The sequence below is a fragment of the Ambystoma mexicanum genome, chromosome 3q (genome assembly GCF_040938575.1).
Source record: "Ambystoma mexicanum isolate Mex_15411 chromosome 3q, UKY_AmexF1_1, whole genome shotgun sequence".
NCBI lineage: Eukaryota > Metazoa > Chordata > Amphibia > Caudata > Ambystomatidae > Ambystoma > Ambystoma mexicanum.
Genome location: NC_090926.1, coordinates 2,412,186 through 2,430,856, shown reverse-complemented (window position 1 = coordinate 2,430,856; position 18,671 = coordinate 2,412,186). Strand labels below are relative to the sequence as shown.

General features: G+C 46.6%; 1 protein-coding gene across 18 annotated transcripts in view; it reads left to right on the top strand.

Annotated features, from left to right (window-relative positions):
* Positions 1 to 18,671, top strand: part of SGSM3 (small G protein signaling modulator 3) — a 685,370-nt gene that overhangs the window by 498,880 nt on the left and 167,819 nt on the right. For all 18 annotated transcript variants that reach the window (XM_069652912.1, XM_069652902.1, XM_069652903.1 and 15 more), the window contains 2 exons: positions 1,396 to 1,450; positions 3,054 to 3,181. In XM_069652912.1, the coding sequence (XP_069509013.1) occupies positions 1,396 to 1,450; positions 3,054 to 3,181 (183 nt within the window). The remainder of the gene's footprint in view (positions 1 to 1,395; positions 1,451 to 3,053; positions 3,182 to 18,671) is intronic.

Below are 18,671 nucleotides of genomic sequence, written 5' to 3'. Positions count from 1 at the left end.
GTGGTGCTTTACAAAACATTCAAAGTTTGATATTTAACTGGTCAGACCGTTGTTGCGCTAGTTTGTCTGCATCGGATAATTATTTTGTGGATATTTCCATGTTCCATTTGCCAAAATGCGAAGTCCCACACTGAGAATGGACAAGACCACATGACATGTTCTCTGGAATGTAACCCACTCGGGAAAGTTTCCAAATTATGTTTGAGCACTCTGTGCCATGCCAAAGGTGAAATGTTAATTTCCTTATGTCTTCTCGGCTAACCCAGAAGGACAATCCAGCACCGAAATGTCAGGGAGGTCTGTTCTGAACAAGGATGCCATCAGCAACTCAGACACTTGTTTCTGCCTTGTTGGGAGTCGTAAATGAGGTGCAGATATTCTACAGGAATAGAGAGCAAGGAGGTCCCCCTTTTTACTCTGACTACAATGACGGTTTACCTCTGTGCAATACCAGAGGAGCAATATTCAATTCCGCTTAAAGTTGCTACCTACATTGGACATTGGGGTTGCAAGAAATGGCCTTGAAAGATCCTTAATACATTGTAGGCTATGTAATGCCCAGGGTATGACTGAAACTATTGAGCATCTTTTATTACACTGTTTGCAATCTAGGTCAATAAGCTGCAAATATTTTTATCTGCACATGAAACAATATAGAATAATGGATATGGATCTTTTCTGGAGAAATATTTGTATCGCAGATCGATTGCATTGACTCTGGCATCTATCAGATGCATTGAACACATTTTGGCTGTGATGTCCGGATGATATGGATTTTAATTTAGTTATGTGCCATCAGTTATTGTATTATAATTGTAAAGCGTAAATGTATAATTCTGTGTTTGGTTCTTTATGAATTCACTGTTTTATATGTATTTTTGAAATACAAGTGTGTATGGTTTTCTTGGTTAAACCATAACACAAATAAAATCAGCAAAACAAATAATTCTGGTACTTTGCTATCACACCATTGTTGTACCAACCATAGTGCTCAAATTGGACAAAGGCATGGTGCCATCTGATAATCATTATGGCCAAGCGTTCAAGTAGTACAGGTGTAAGGGTGCAAAGAACAGAAAGCTTCCCCCTTCTTAATGTTCTTAATAGCTTTATTGTAACATTATTCTACAGGTCACTGAAAGTTATTCACATCCTTAGGATTCAGATTGTGCTCTTCCAACATAATTGTACAAGGCACACAAAGCATTTCTACCTTCAGGTAGTATTACTGTCAATATTAGGGCAATATGCTACATGAGCGTACTTTGTCCAGTGCAGTCACACATGTCATTTTTCCTCTGCTCCCCAGCCACAGTATGGTTATACAGCATGAACTGCGTAGGCTTGTCGAGTCCTGTTCTTATATCGCTAACTCCTCTCTTTCCCATTCTTTAGATCGTCCGACGCCAGAGCCAGCGCAGGAAATCAGGAATCACAACCTTACTGTTCGGTGAGACTGGGACCCCGCTCCATTACCACTAGAGGCACTACATAGGTTGGGGAGCGAGACTTAAGTTCTGCAAGGAATAGGGAGAACGCCTCTTATTACCCAGATGCTGTCCTCAGTTTGGTGCTCAGGGTGGAAGTGGAAGGTGAGTCTCACTCACCTTATAAATGAAGTCAGGCTATCAGCTTCCTGGAAAGGGTTAAAACAGGAAGATTTGTGTTAGCAGTTGGAAGACACTTTGGAGCAAGCAGGATTAGCACTGGAGACCACCCTCAGAGCCAGAAATGTTAGCCGTTTGTATATACCGTTCAGTGCTACCAGGTATTGCCAGCATTGAGGATACAATTAGTAGTAGGTGTACTGCTCAGTGCTGGCAATGTGGCAGTGGGTATACAACTTGGGGCTGTACGTACCAGCAGTGCATACGATCAGGTCTGGTAGTGTTTACCATGGGAATGCTGCCCAATGCTTACCCTCTTATCAGTGAGCAAGCTTCTCCTCACAACTGGCACCAGGAATACATTATACTGAACTTCAAGGTTGGCATTCACAGCAGTAGGCATACCTCAATGGTAATAGCCAATGGGGCTACATTTACGGTAAGAAAAATATATTTTTATCTCTAAAACTGATGTAAGCCATGCAAATTAAAATTGCATTTTTACCTTAAAGTTCTTCTTAAGGTCAGGAAGTAATGAGGTTAGCCCTCATTTCTGTGGCACTGGTCAGCTGCTATCATTGATTGAGAATGCCATTCAAGTTGTGTGGGTGGAAGAAGGGACTAGGAACCTATGTGAGCCTAGTTTCCTTTTTTGTTCAGGGTGTTTTTAATCCCCATCTTATTATTTGGGGAGCATTTGCCTCCGTTTAGGTAGTAAAGATTTGTGGTCTGCAACAATTTGAATGGCTGGTTATACTACTTACAGCTGGCAGTGGTGGCACTGGTCATAGATGCTGACACGTTTAGCAGTGGGCGCACTGTCTTTGTCCAGCACATTGAGTGAGTGTATTGCTCAGTTTGGCAGTATTAGATGTGGGTATACTGCTCTGGACTGCCAGTGTTGTCATGTGGCATCTTGTCCTCAGAACATTATATAATTATAATTGGTTATTTATAACGCGCTTAATACCCAAAGGTTTCTAAGCGCGGACCCGGGCATCGAACCTGTGATGCTCTATCGTCTTGCTTCCAAGGCGAGCACGTTGCCCCTGAGATATCCTCCCGAGACATTGAGGATTCCTAATGTGTATACCCCTCTCAAGATTGGAAATTTAAGAGTTTGCTAAACTGGTCAGGGCCCTGTGGGTGTACATGGATCGAATTTCTGGCACTGTAAACTGCCTATGAAGGGTTCAGGGCTGCCAGCATTAGCGGGGAGTACACTGCTCAGGCTTCTCTACTTAGTAGGGAATATCCTGCCCAGTGCCGACAGTCTTAGAAATGGCTTTAGAGTGTGGGGTCGGCAGCTTTGGCTTTTGGTACACCCATAGGGCAGTCAATACTACTAGTGGGCATACACTGCTATGTTGGCAATTTTAGCAGTAGGTATGTAACTTGGGCTTCTTTGTGTGCATCTCTACCTTTCTCAACCCACTTTCTTTCCAGGGGAAGATGACGTTGAGTCCTTAAAGTGTAAGAACATCAAACAGACCGAGTTGGTTGCAGACTTAAGAGATGCCATCCTACAGGTGGCGCGGCATTTCCAGTGCGTGGATCCCAAAAACTGCAACATTGTGAGTATACCCAGGGACTATATTGTTATCTTGGTGCATAGGAGTGAAAGAGCACAGCACAGTGCCTAATTTTTAAAGATATGTAGTTCCAGGCCCCAAATAATTTTTAGGAGGCTGTGTATCTGGTGGCACAGCCAGCCCATTGGTCCAGAGGTCTTGTGCAAGCACACTACATTTATTTTTGAGTGTGTTAACTATTTCTAAAATGTATATTCCCATTGTTTTTTTTTAATAGTGATGTGTTTTAAAACTGATTGGCCCAGTAAATTAAGCAGGAAAATAATTAATTTCTGAGAAGCACCTCTCGCTCCAAGCAAAGGAGACATGCTTACAAGTCTTGTAGATTCAAGACACTTTGATCCCATTGACCAAAATAAACCTAACGTCAAAGAGAATTGTAATCCTGACAAGGGGTCCGGTGGGCATTTTCCAAAAGAGGCATATATTAATACAATTATTTACCAGATTCTACTTTTCAGCATTCATTTGCTATTGTTATTAGCACTAAAATGGCATCAAAATCCCCATGAACTCGCCCTAATATATTGTTGATCATAGCACATATTTTCATGAAATGCCCCAAACATGAACATCAAATAACCCCTAACAATGGGCCTCATTATGACCTTGCTGGTCCCGAAACAATGGTGGCAGTAAATCCGCCGCCACCGTTGTTTCCGGACTGGCTGATTCCGAGTTCTGCAGGCGGGAGGTGGCACTCCCCCAGGTAAGACCTGGCGGGAGTAACGCCACCCGCCTGCAGGCAGAAATGGAAACACCGGCTCCGTCATAGATGGAACCAGTGTTTCCATTGTCCCCATCTCCATGGGAATAGGGATTTACGGAATTCCGCCTCCGGAATTACTGGGTCACCGGTGTTGTAATGCCCCAGTGATTCTGGCAATCACGGAGGCGGAATGGTATTTTGGGTCTGGCGGCAGCCTGCCGGTTTTTCCAGCACGGCTACCGCCGGACTCGTAATGAGGCCCAATGTCTTTTTCACAGATGATGAAAAATAAATTTCTGATGCTTGTTAATCTGCTTAGAATCACATGCTGTGCATATGGTCCGACATCCAGTGGTAACCGCAGAGTATTGCATCTTGTCCTTCGGGGACCGAAAGGGGACTTCGGCATAGGCATGTTTTAAACACTATCCCTATCGTGACGTGTGTAGTACCCAAAATCCCTCATGCGCTGAGGTCCCTCAGATTGTTTTTTTCCGCCCAGATAACTGGTCGCCCTATAGCGGAGCTCTTCATGAGACATTGTTTATCTTACCGAATTGTCGGTTTTATTCCCCGTTAAGTCACTTCGCCCATCAAGAACATCTTCGACGAAGACTACGGGGGAATAGTCTACGGCTGTGGATTCCGGTGTCTAAGATCCGGCGTTCGGACTTCCATGTGGTCGAGCCTTCTGGCCCGCCTACACAGTAGGGAGAGTGTGCTTGGGGTTTGCCATACTGTTATTATGTCTTTCCTCTTTTCCACTGCTTTCCTTTTTGGTCAGGTCACCCTTCCCTTCTGCTATGGAAAGGACTCCATTTAGATTCTGCCCTGTGTGCAGGGTCAGATATCCGTGGAAAGACGAGCACACGTCGTGTAACGCTTGTCTCCCCCTAGGGCACGACGAAAAGCGGTGTTCAGCGTGTAAACTCCTTAAACCTAAAACCCTTAAGGAGCGCCGGTTGAAGCGGTGGGCTGCGTATGGAATGTCACACGTGGAGCCTCCCTCCCCTGCCGCAACACCAGCCGAAAGTGACGGGGGTACATCGGATTACCAAACGTCCAACGCAGGCATTATAGACCTTGAGGCGGACTATTCTAGGGCTGCCACGCCCGTACTCGACCCTTCCAGGCTCGACTCTGATCTTGCTACAGGGACCACACCCGGTGACAGGGGCGTACAATCGCACCACACAAAGCACACAACCCAAGCGCCCTCCTCGACGAATTTGTCGAAGAAGGCGAAAGCGCCAACGGGTCTGCCGGAAACTTCGGCGGTGCCCGCGGATCGGTCTGATCCGAAGCCTTCCCCGCATCCACAGCGGCGCATGACGACTGGGCATAACAAACATAACAAGGGCGCTACTCCCCAAACTACACACGCCGAAGTTTCAGAACAAGAAATTTCGACGGATTCCAAGGGTTCCAAGGCCCGTACAGGCCCGAAAACTACGAGTAGGCCTCTACCCGAGAAGCCATCCGCTGGCCCTTCTGGAGCCGCAGAAGACTTTTTCACTGCTGACACATCATCGGAGGCGTTGTCTCCCGAAGATTCAATGACTATCCGTAAGAGCATCGATAGGATTGCTACGGCGGTGGGCCTAGTTCCGGTTGTGCCCACAGTTATGGGCCAATCTGCCGAAAAGTTTTCCACTGATTTGGGAGATGATCCCGAAGACTCTTACGAAGAAAGCCAGGTACCCCTCTCAAGCACCCTGAGGAGATCCTCTCAACGCCTTAGGGTGGAGAACGCGGTTCCTACTCAGCTAGGTCCATTTGGGTCATCCAAGTGGACCACGGAGCAATTTGAGGGGTGTATGGATCGGCTGGAGCAGTTTTTCAGGGCTTCTGATCAACCTCCACCGAAAAAAGCTCGGGTAGACCCTAACCCTCAAACACAAGATGTCCAACACCTATATGTCCAACACCAAGTTGACTATCAAGAAGATGTCCAGATGGCACGTATAGAGACATCTATACAGAAGAAGAGGAGTCATATTTTCTGGACAACTATGGGGAAGATCAAGGGGCAATGGACAACTGGGAGGACACCCAGCAGGACGATCACAACTCTGATATCGTTTGCCTCGCCTCTCCCCAATCCACCCCGATTCGACAAGCTTCCCCGGTGGATGATCAAATGGCTTTCAACAGCATGTTGAAAAAAGCAGCGGAATTCTTTAAAATTGCCACGCTTGAAGCCTTGCCCGAACAAGATTTCGCAGAGGACATTATTAATGAAAAGCCTCCGGCAAGCCAGTCTATAACTCTCTTGAGCTCTGTAAAGAGACGGCTGGCCCCTTCCTTACTCTTATCCGCTCAGACTAGGGCTGTGAACCCAAGGGTCAAAACTTTTCCGACCCTCCCCCACCGACCCGCTTTATATCAAAGGATACGCAATCCCAGACTTGCTGGTGGTGACCAACACTCGCAAGAGAGCAGGGGTTCCCCTTGCCACGGGAAAGTCACCCCAGGACAAGGAATCCAAAAGGTTGTATGCCTTAGGCAAACAGGTTACGTCGGCGGCGGCCTATACCGTCCGGATTGCCAATAACACGACGTTACTAGCAAGCTACGTCGACGCCCAATGGAACCTACTCCAGGAAGGCCTTCAAGAGGTTCCGGAACCAACCAGAGCCAAGTTTCTCGCCATTGTCTCGGAGGGCAAACTTGCCAATCAGAATGTGGTAAAGAATACCCTGGACACCGCAGACACAGAAGGCAGGTCTCTCGCACAGGGTACTCTCCTAAAGAGGCTCACGTGGCTGCGCACGTCGGGTTTCAGGCCTGAGACCCAGGCATCCATTATCAGCAAACCCATCGAAGAGGCCAACCTCTTCAGGAAGGCGGTAGACGATGCGTTGGAGACAGCCAAGAAGGAGCACGAGATTGTTAAGTCGCTGCACCAAATTTCCCAGAAACCCTCTTCACAGAGGGGCAGTAATTCTCAGCCGTCCTTTCGGGGACAAGCCCGCGCCTCTCATAACAATTGCGGCACGGCAACTTCAACTCAAGTCAACCGGCTGCAAGCCGCACTTACTACCCCCAGAGGGGTCAGAAGCGCGGAAAGAATAGAGGCAGAGGCTCCAATTCCAGAGGAGCTTCAACTTCGGGTCAGAAATGACCACCAAGTCCAGGTCCCCTCCCATGTTTCCCCGGTCGGGGGGCGATTAACATCTTTCCTCAAGGCATGGGAGGGGATAACTTCAGACCAGTTGGTCTTAAAGAAGGTCGCCCACGATTACTGCGTGGAATTCGCCCGACCTCCACAGTTCAGACTGCCGAAACATCAACGCCTTTCACCGGAACATCTGCAGATCCTGATCCAAGAGGTTGACGCGCTGCTGGGAAAGGATGCCATAGAAGCCGTCCCGATTCTTCAGGTAAACAAGGGTATCTATTCAGTGTACTTCCTTGTACCCAAAAAGGATCTTACCATGCGTCCTGTTCTAGACCTGTGCCCAGCGAACAAGTTCATAAAGCCCCAGAGGTTTCGCATGGTAACGCTGCAAGAGGTGATCCCATTGCTAAAACAGGGGGACTTCATGACAACATTGGATATGAAAGATGCATACTTTCATATTTCAATGCTGCCAGCGCACAGAAATTGCCTAAGGTTCGTGATTGAGGACAAACACTACCAGTTCAAGGTACTCCCCTTCGGCATAGCCTCAGCACCAAGGGTGTTTACCAAGGTCCTGGCAGTGGCAGCGGCACACCTGCGCAGACTTTCAGTTCCAGATTACCCTTACCTCGACGGTTGGCTCATCACGGGGGACTCGTTCGACGTTTGTTTTTTTTCGAACACCCAAAGAACAGTAGACCTACTGTTCAGCCTGGGATTTTCTATCAACGAAAAGAAATCCAGCTTAGTCCCCAGCCAAGTAAAACAGTTCCTGGGGGCTCTAATTCGTACGGAAGACGCTCTAGTCTTCCCTTCCAGCGAGAGGGTTCAGAACATGCTCTCTCAGGTTCCTCAGTATGTAGCCAGTCGAGAGGTGACGGTATGCAAAGCTATGCGTTTGCTAGGGATGATGGCGTCATGCATATACTTGGTTCTCCACGCGCGGCTGCGCATGCGTCCCATGCAAGAGTGGCTCAACAGCCTGTGGTGTAAGGCCAGCGGACAATGGGAAGATCTGTTAGTTGTCTCGCCAGCCCTCGTTCTGTCTCTGCAGTGCTGGTCGAGGGAGAACCTCTTGAAGGGGAAACCCTTCACCACCCCTGCAGTGGAAGCCACTCTCACGACAGACGCATCTCTCACGGGGTGAGGGGCTCACCTGCTTCAACAGACAGCGCACTGAGTGTGGTCCCATCAGGTAGCGTCCAACCATATAAACCAACTGGAGCTACTAGCAGTGTTCAAAGCATTGAAAGCCTTTCAGGAGCAACTGCAAGGGAAGACAGTGCTGGTCCTAGCCGACAGCACAACAGCAATGGGGGCACTCACTCTCCAGGGCTATCCAAGCTGTCCCAAAACATCTGGATATGGGCTCTCAAACACAAGATGTTCCTGATATCCCAACATGTTCATGGGGAACTCAATCTTCTGGCAGACGTACTCAGCAGAGAATTTCCTCTGCCAGAAGAGTACGAATGGCGACTGCACGAAGACATTGTATACAACGTCTTCGCAGAATGGGGGTTTCCAGAGATCGACCTGTTTGCTACTCAGGAGAACGCCCAATGCCAAGATTACGCCTCCATGTACCCCCAGAACCGATCCAAGGGGAACGGTCTCTGGATAACTGGGTCAGGGAAATTTGTCTACGCTCCCCCCCCCCCCCCCCCCCGACTCCCCTTCTGAACAAGATAGTACACAAGATGCACCAGGAACCAGTCACCATGATTTTGATGGCTCCCATGTGGGCCCGCCAACCTTGGTTCGCGCACCTGATGGAAATGTCCCTCTCCCCACCAGTCAAGCTGCCCTGCCCGTACAACATGTTGTCTCAGGACAGGGGGGAGACTCTGCACCCATGCCCACAAACTCTGAACTTAGCAGCCTGGCTCCTGAGGTCATAGAGTTTGGACATCTGCAACTCCCTCAAAGATGCATGGACATACCGTCAATCCCACCGATTGCTTGCCTTCACACATTGTGTTATATCTAACCCATCTGTTGGACTCTGGGTTAGTCTTCAATTCCTTAAAGGTTCACCTAGCAGCGTTGTCAGCATACACCACGTCACAGCAGAAGGTGTTGTGGTGGAAAATACCTGTGATTAAAGCCTTTATGGAAGGGGTTAAAAGAATGTATCCCCCCATCACTCACCCAGCCCCTGGGTGGGATCTAAATGTGGTTTTAACTAGGCTCATGGAACCCCCTTTTGAGCCTATGCATAAAGCTAGTCTGAAAGACCGGACTTACAAGACAGCCTTTCTAGTAGCTATCACTTCTATCAGAAGAGTTAGCGAACTACAGGCCCTCTCGGTTTTGGACCCCTTTGTTACAGTCCACAAAGATAAGGTAGTTCTGCGCACACATCCCAGATTTGCGCCGAAATTTATTTCGAAGTTCCATGTGAACCAGTCAATCGAACTACCCACGTTCTTCCAGAGACCTACTAACATGGCCGAAAGAAGCCTTCACACACTAGATGTGCGCAGGGCAGTTATGTTCTACATGGATAGAACTAAACCACTGAGGAAAACTAAACAATTCTTTGCTTCAGTGGCAGCTGGTAGAGAAGGGGACCCTGTCTCTAAATCAGCAATATCAAGGTGGATTGTCAAATGCATCACACTATGTTACACTCTTGCAAAGAGAGAACTGCCCTTCAAGCCTAGAGCACATTCTACTCGAGGCACTGGGGCATCCATAGCATTCATTGCAAATGTTCCCCTAGAGTCCATTTGCAAAGCGGCAACCTGGAGTTCTGTACACACCTTTACAAAACACTATTGCCTAGACACTCATTCTAGGTCTGATTCTCAGGTGGGACAAGCAGTACTAAGACATCTTTTTTCTACTGTTCCTTCTCACAACCCACCTCCAACTCCGGGTACTGCTCGCTAGTCTATGCACAGCATGTGATTCTAAGCAGATTAACAAGCATCAGAAGACATGCATTACTTACCGTAAAAGCATTTCTGATGATTGTTTCTGCTTAGATTCACATGCGCCCTCTCTGCCTCCCCGCTCGGGGTGGAAGGAACATAGACTTCTTACTACTTTCTCTCTTCATGTACTCACTCACTATAGCCTTGGGCTCCCTCATGGCAGAAAAAATACAATCGGAGGGACCTCGGTGCGTGAGGGATTTTGGGTACTACACACGTCACGATAGGGATAGTGTTTCAGACACGCCTATGCCGACGTCCCCTTTCGGTCTCCGAAAGACAAGATGCAATACTCTGCGGTTACCACTGGATGTCGGACCATATGCACAGCATGTGATTCTAAGCAGATACAATCATCAGAAATGCTTTTACGGTAAGTAATGCATGTCATACCCCCTAAAACAGCTTTAATGTAGTATGGGAGCATCAAATTGTCACCAAAGACATGTGTGTTGGAGGCACTCCATTTGTAATCGGGACACAGAAATACAAATAAACTGGAATATGTGGGTATACTATACCGAAAGTTATACAGTAATGTTGAGACAATAATGAAAAGTAATGACTGGATTGTCTATGCTAAACCGAGTATAGAGTGGTAACGAATATAGGAAATGAGCAGATATTTAGGTTGAAATGCAAACCTGGGCGCTATAATAACTATAATCTAATAATGTGCAATGCTTACATATTGCATTTGCTAATCAAATGCAAAATTAATTAGGCACAGCTTAAATAGCCTATTCTCCAGCATTGGATCTTTCACAGATTCACATGCTGTGAATATTCCCCGGCGTCAGGCTGGGAATCCTCGGTTACCTTTTGATTTCCCTTGCTAAAAGCAAGATAACTCTAATTTGTAGCCTATCACCCTTGTTATGGGTGGTTTTGGTCCCAGCCAATGGGACTTCAAGTAGCTAGACACTAGTCCCTCCTCCTCCCCTTCCCTTCTGATTCTAACTGCGTGTTAAAGGTGAGGGAGTCCTCTGGTTTTTCTCCATATAGAATCATCGGGATAGAACAAAAATAGCATTTTTTTCTCTTCATCATTGGTATCTACATTGTTGGATCAACAAATCTACATTGCTAAATCAACATGAGACAGGTAAGTGGGGATGGAGGGAAAGCAGAGACCCCTTTTAAGGCCTGTGGCACTTGGGGCCTAAAATATCCTATCCTTGATCACGTCTGGCAGGAGGACCTCAAAACAATTAAGTGCCCTTTCACTACTCCAGCAGTAAAAGGGCAGCTAGACAAGAAGTATAACCCATCGGACAACGCATAAAAAGTCTATAGGCGCCCCTCTTTGAGAACAAACACGGCTAAATGACCTGTTCTTTGCGAAGGTACCCACTTGAGAGTCCGCAGCCACACTTTAGCTCACAGTACCTTTCACAGAAGGGAAATATTCATTTGCATATCAGTCTTTGTCCGCCCACATGGGCATTCCAGCACCGAAATGCTATGGCAATTCTCTTCTCAGCAAGAGTACCAACAGCAACCCCATACATGTGCTTCAGCCTTGTTGGGCCTCAGCAGCAAGGTGGATCTGTGCCTCTCTGAGCACAGTGAGCAAGGGGTCCGCGTCCCAATTCTGGGTGCTTCCATTTGGCCTGAAGTCAGCCCCTCGTACCTTTACAAAGTACCTTGCGCCTGTGGCAGCCAGTCTCCACAAGCAGGGCCATTACGTCTATATATATTTAGACGACTGGCTAGTACGCGCCCCGTCAAGAGCAAGCCAATCCATAGGAGTGACAGTGTGTCACCTTCAAACCCTAGGCTTCGCCATCAACTACAGGAAATCCTTATTGCAGGCATCGAAGAGGCTAGTGTTTCTTGGAGCCCAACGTTCACCCTGCGCAGGAAAGGCTAGGCACCATTGGGGTGCTGCTCAGGGCGTTCACACTGAACAAATGGCGGAAAGTACGCCACTGCATGCAACTACTCGGGACCATGGCATCCTGTGTACCCCTCATCCCACACTGCAGGCTTTGCATGAGGCCGCTACAGGAGTTCCTGGCAGCGAACCGGTCCTAGGTATCTGGGTAATGTGGGGGACAAAGTGCAAATTCCCCTCTCCACACAACTCCAATGGTGGGCCAACAAGGCCACATCAGCAAAGCACGTTACAAGAGCCTGCTCCCAGCAAAACAATGGCGACGGACGCCTCCCTGCAAGGGTGGGGTGCACACGTGGGTCAGCTGCACGCCAGAGGGCTGCGGGCTCCCCAGGAGGCATAGCTCCATATCACCGTGCTCGATAGAGTGGTTCGGGTCCACTCAGGTCTTTTCTTCCAATACTCAGAGGTCAAAAGGTCGGTATAGAATGTAAAATACAACCAGAAACCTGCGAAGGCATGGAGGGACATGGTCCAAGACTCTATCCCTAGAAGCACAACTAACTGTGCCATTTTACCGGACATCGCCATACAAGCGTTCCCTCTCCCAGGAGACAGCCTCAGCAGGTGGATGTCGCGGAGCCACGAGTGGGAGCTCAACTTCCCATTGGTACAATCACTATTCCAGCACTGGGGCCACCCGTCGGGCTTATTCACTACAATCCACAAGAAATGCACCAAATACGCCAGCAGGACACCCCACCAGGGCTCAATGGGAGACGCGTTTACCTTTCCATGGGACGTCCTTTTTGTGTATGCTTTTCCACCCTTCCCAGTCCTACACAGAGTGATAGTTGATCAAGAGGCATCCGTGCAAAATGATACTCATTGCCCCAAACTGGCCACGCCAGATCTGGTACTCCGACCTCGTTCAGCTCTCGAGGAACAAACCCATCTGGCTCGGCGGTTGCCCAGACCTCACTCAGGGCCAGGGGAAGATGCAACATCACGATCTGCAGTCCCTCCTTCTAACGGCGTCGCTCCTGACTTCGCCGAGTTCGGAGACATAACAATCTCTCAAGAATCCAGAGACATTTTGTCAGCGGCCGGGCCCCCTCCACCAACAAATCGTATAGCCTGAAGTGGAAACTGTTTTGCAAATGGTGTGAAAACCAACACAGTGTTGACCAGGAGATGCTTAACACGTTCCGGGTGACACCAGAAGAGATACTACCATACCTGCACGCATTGGCAAAACAGGGCCTCGCCCACAACTCCATAATACCTGGTGGCCATCTCTAGATAAACAAGGAGTGCAGGGGTCCCCTTTTACGGAACCAGAGTGGTCAAGCACTTTTTGAAGGGTTTGTTCCGAACCTTTTCCTCAGTGAAACGGATATCATCAGAGTGGAGCCTTAACACCTTATGAAGAAGCCGTTTGAACCTATGGCCACTACATTGCTCAGATACCTGTCATGGAAGGTAGCTTTCCTGGTGGCGGTGATGTCGGGCAGACGAGTATCCCAACTACAAGCATTCGCAGTCAAGCAACCATATCTCAGTTTTCTAAAAGATAAAGTTCTCCTAATGACAAACCCGTGCTATATCCCCAAAGTCCCCACAGACTTCCACAAGAGCACAGTAATCGCCTTACAGGTTTTCTTTAGCAAGCAGAGGTCCCCGGCTGAAGTAGCCCTGCATTAGTTGGATGTCAAGCAGGCAAATAAAGTACTATATTGATTGAACTCAATAATTCCGGAACACTCACCAGCTCTTTCTAGCATATGGACCGACTAATAAAGGCGAAGCACTTTCAAAGCAAGGCATAGCAAGATGGATGGCCTCTGCAATTGCATTCTGTCATAAATCAGCAGGGAAGCCTCTACATGCTTCCCCACAGGCACACTCCACTAAGCTACAGCGGCATGGTGGTCGAGAGTCCCAATCTCAGACATCTGCCAAGCAGCTAGCTGGTCGGTGCTGCGTACATTCACGAGGCACTACTGCCTGGAGAGGCAACACGTAGAGGACATGCAGATGGGAAAGGCAGTCCTGCAGCGCCTCTTTCCATGAGGTACGCTCCTCTGTTTTTGAAATGTGAAGTGTACTGGCTTTTGCCTTTTATGCACCTCCAACGGCTGTGTACTGCTTCTTAATCTATTCGCAGCATGTGAAGCTATGAAAGATTTAATGCAGGACAAGGAGAAAGTTTCTTAACTGTAACTCTTGTTCTCCAGCATTGGTATCTTTCATAGATCCCCATGCGCCCTCCCTCAACCCTGTTGCGTAAAAAACAAACGTGCTCTCCTGGCGGCAGTCATCGCGGAGTCAGAATCTGAAGGGATGAGAAAGAGGAAGAGGAGGGACTAGTGTCTAGCTACTCAAGGTCCCATTGTTTGGAACCAAAACCACCCATAACAAGGTTGATAGGCCACACATTAGAGGTTCTTATTTGCTTTTAGCAAGGGAAATCAAAAGGTAACTGACGATTCCCAGCCTGACGCCAGGGAATATTCACGGCATGTGAATCTATGAAAGATACCAAAGCTTGAGAACAGAAGCAACAGGTAAGAAACATTCTCCTTGTTTGAAGGTGCCTGCTCAGGAGTGTCTAAAATCAAGTTTTAGCTGACTACCTTACCTAATTGTGAAAGAAATTTGCTTTCACACTAATTTATGAAGGGTAATCCAGAAACTGACCCTTTTTTCAGAGACGGAGAGACGGATGCAGACCCTAGTTGATTCACCTCACTAATTACACTAAACAAGGCTGAAACACGTGTCTGGAGTTGCTTATGGTGCGCTTTACTTTTTATTTTTCAGAAGAGAATTGCCTAGCATTTCGGTGCTGGACCGTTTGCTTATCAGTCTGGCCTTTGCCGACAAGAACAGTCCAGCACGATAAGCAAATGGATATTTCTCCCCTGGTATAGCACAGTGGGCTGAAAATTGACTGTACACCCTCCGGTTTGGGCACTATCCATAGAGTGGGTATTTAAGGGAGTTTTGTTTTCAGTGGAGGGATTATCACCTTTTTGGCTAACATAAAATTAATTGCGACTAAAAAGTCAATTCTTTTATTAACACTAACTTTATTTTGATGCTTTGTAGTGTATTATAGGAAAGGAAACTTTCAGGAGGTCCAAGTCATTTATAGATGGTGAAAGTATTTGTTGTATTTTGGTTCCGTTCATGCAGCAACTAATCCCAGCAATTCAGGAAGATGGGCAGGGGCTTTTTTTGACAGGGACCTGGAAGGTACAGCAGCAGGTAGATTGCAAGTCATGTGCAATTTACCTGAAGCACTCCCATGGCGAATTGCACATGCAGATTGATAGGAAATTAATTCTTGAAAACCAGCTCAGCTCAGCTGATTCATATACCACAAAGAGCTTATTCAGGCTAACATTGCAAATATAAATGTGCTTCCAGGGTACCTTTGAAAGTTTCCTTCGTCAAAAATCAGAGATATGCTTCTTCTGTGTTGTTTAAACATCCTGAACACAAGGGAGGTGCAGTGGAGAAGGAAGATTCCAGGGGTATTAAATCCGCAGTGCAGATTCTGTAAGGTTTTTGATTCGGTGGCATCACCCATGCATTTAATAATGGCCTGTGAAGCCCTAATTGATGTGAGAAAGGACATTTGGATTTGGGGAAAACCCTGTCTCCTCTGGATAGGTGGAAATGGTTGCTGATGGGTGATCAAATTGGTTTAGTAATTGCATCCATGAAAATCTAGGAATACCTACTAGATGAGTATGGAAGGGAGGACCAGTGAACTATTTTTCGAAGATGTTTATGGTGATGATAGTTTGCTGAATGGTATGAACTATATGTCCAGGACTATCAAGAGGAGGTGGGCGATTGGACACTGTAAAAATGCTGTTTTTAGTTTTTCTTCGGTTTCTCTCTTTTCTTTTCTTTTTGTTAAAATATGGATTAAATGGTGGATATGTCTATATGTTAAAGGTTTAATTGTATCTTGTAAACAATTTGTTTGATTATTGAACATGAAACCAATAAAACATTTATAAAAAAAAAATAAAAAAAAAAATAAATTATATATATATATATATATGTTTCATAACTCAGCCACGCCCCCCGCCGAGGACAAGGCGACTGGAATCCCGGCCGAGAATTGAAGGATACTCGGTCAGGAAACAACCCGGCGAGAGCCAATCAGAATGCATGTTGCATTCTGCTTGATTCTCGCCGGGTACTAATTGATAATATAACATTCTTCATAATTAAGGAGCTTAAGAGGTTAATTTTGAAGCTGTACCATACCATACAGTTAATTATATAATCTACCAAATCTATATAGCGCATACTGCACAAGCACTATAGAAATTGGGGCCATTGTTACCCAACTCAAACGGTGCACCTTTGATCAACCTTGAAAATATGAGGGTGAAGAAGCCCTGCAGGTTACGTGATATATCTGCAGCAGGTACACTAAATCACTGAGGCTTGAATAATAGCTATAAGTTTGCGACGGGAGGAAGACAGTACAGACATGTACTTCCAAAGGAAGCATGATAACAATGCTAACCAGTAAGGACTTGAAGCAAGTGAAGTTGTTGCAACCACATTACTGTAGTTGCGGCAGCAGAGGAGAAGCATACATCAAATAAATGCATACATTGTTTTATAGCGCTCCCCTCTGAGCAAGGCCCCTTTTCTTCTTCTGCTCACTGAGCCTTGATTACTAGTATTGGTCTGATTTAGAAGTATTTGATCATGTTCACAGGCGCAGTCTGCTCTTCCTTCTTCATTGTCACTTCTTTTATGCAGAGGGTTGCCCAGGAGAGGAAGCAATTGGCAAGTAAAAGCAATACATGATATGTTCTGGTTCTATATTTTACGTTCAGGGGCCCAGGCCTGAACATGGTTGTCAGCAATTTAGCACTGTGCACAGAGCCTTAACTTCCTTTTCCTCCTTTCAGGTCACGCCTCGGCAAAGCAGCTGATGAGAGAGATTTTCAGAATCAACCATGTGGGCAGATTCTGGGAGGCCACCCTATTATGGTGAACCAGGAAAGACACTAATATCTAGCCAAACTCTTATCAATGTAGTTTAACTGAGCAGTAAGGATTAGACTTGAGCGAGTCTGGTGGTAGTGAAAGGGTTCAATTCTCCAGCATGGGGTCTTGCATGGATTCACATGCTCATGAATATTCCCTGCCGTCAGGCTGGGAATCTTCAGTAGAAAGAAAGCAGTTATGCTTTAGACTGAAAACTGTTTGTCTCCTCTATAACCAATCACTGTCCTTTGGGTCATACTGCCCCATACAATGACACTCGCCATCCTAAACTCCACCCCTGGTGGTCATCTTCAGATATTTACTGCAAGTTTTAGTGTTGGGAGTCCTCTCGTTTTTCTCCTCGAATTATTTACTTTAGTGCTATTTTTGGCTAGTTTTGATAATTGTCTTTGACCGTTTTCCTCTTCAACCGACACGCATTGACTACCGGCAACAGGGATCCGTTGCCCGTTAAGATCAAGCTCCGTGGTTGGATCTTCTTTCTGTGAATTAGGCGGAACCAGGCTTGGGCCTACATCTCACCTCAATGATGTCCGACTTGGGCTAAGGAGTCCCTTCAGGATAGGGACCTAACACCAATTCAACGATGCGTTTTATCCAAGGGCCTATAATTTGTTCCAACAAACCAGACTGATTGATTCATGAAGGAAATCGAGCTAAAGATGTTTTTCAGAAAACTAAGACTCTAGTGTTTCTTCCCGGGACCATGACCCGAGGGAGGCACCCGCAGACATTTGCTTACGCATTCCATCGTCTTTATACCCATGGAAAACCAAGTACCAAAGGAATTCATCCTCTTTGAGATCTGCGTCACAGGAGGTCTGAAAAGACTACAGACCCAAAAGCATGCCAGACATAATCTCTCAAACATTGAAAGGGAGACCCTGCAAACACTTGCTACTGACCATAGGTTTATGATAAAACCTGCAGATAAGAGGGGAAGTAGTGGTGTTTAACAATGGCCAGTACAACAGCATGGACCTGGAACTTTTGGAGGATAATGGCAGCTATCAAACCCTAAGAAGGGATCCCTTGCCTGTGAACCGTAGGCCCTTTTACTCAAGGTAACATATACTATGGATGGGACAGAGAATAACTTCTCAAACTACGTAAAAAGACTGACTCAGGAAGTTGGCAAATAACACTGTTTTATTAACAATTATCTAAAACCGGGAGTACAACGGACGTCGCAAAGCATGATCTCAATGACTTTTACAAAAAATCGCATCTTTATAGCAAAAACTCATCATTTGTGACGTCATACTACGTGGCAAATGAAGAAAACCTACATGGGATCGTGGTTGGCTCTAAGGGGAACATCCAAGTATACTTCTGCAGGGGTTGGGATTGTGATTGTGTCTCTATAGTCAGGTGGGCCACTCATGCCCTCCCTTCGTGCAAGTCATCCTCAACTTTATTAAGTACACAGTATTTTATTGGCTCTCAAAACTATAAGGCTCTTCGTTATATGGCCCTCTACAATTGGTTGGCACGCTTGTACCCTTCTGGAACATTTGAGATTCTAGCAGCATGTAAGCTGGTGGGTGGACTTGACCTTATCTTCCCACGCAATTAGTCTACCATCTCTCATCATTCATGCCGTCTGCCATTCACATTGTCTTTGAACTTGGCCTTGCAGTAGCTCCTCGTCTCTGGGAATATATGGGATTGTGAGAACTTACTATCTCCAGTCTGGTGCATCATGCTCTTCATCTATTTTCATTCTCAGAGACCGTGAATTTGCTCATATTATAGCATTTAGTCATCTTCAATGAAGGAACTTGGCACTCATGGTGTTCCTTCTTTGCAATTTTAAC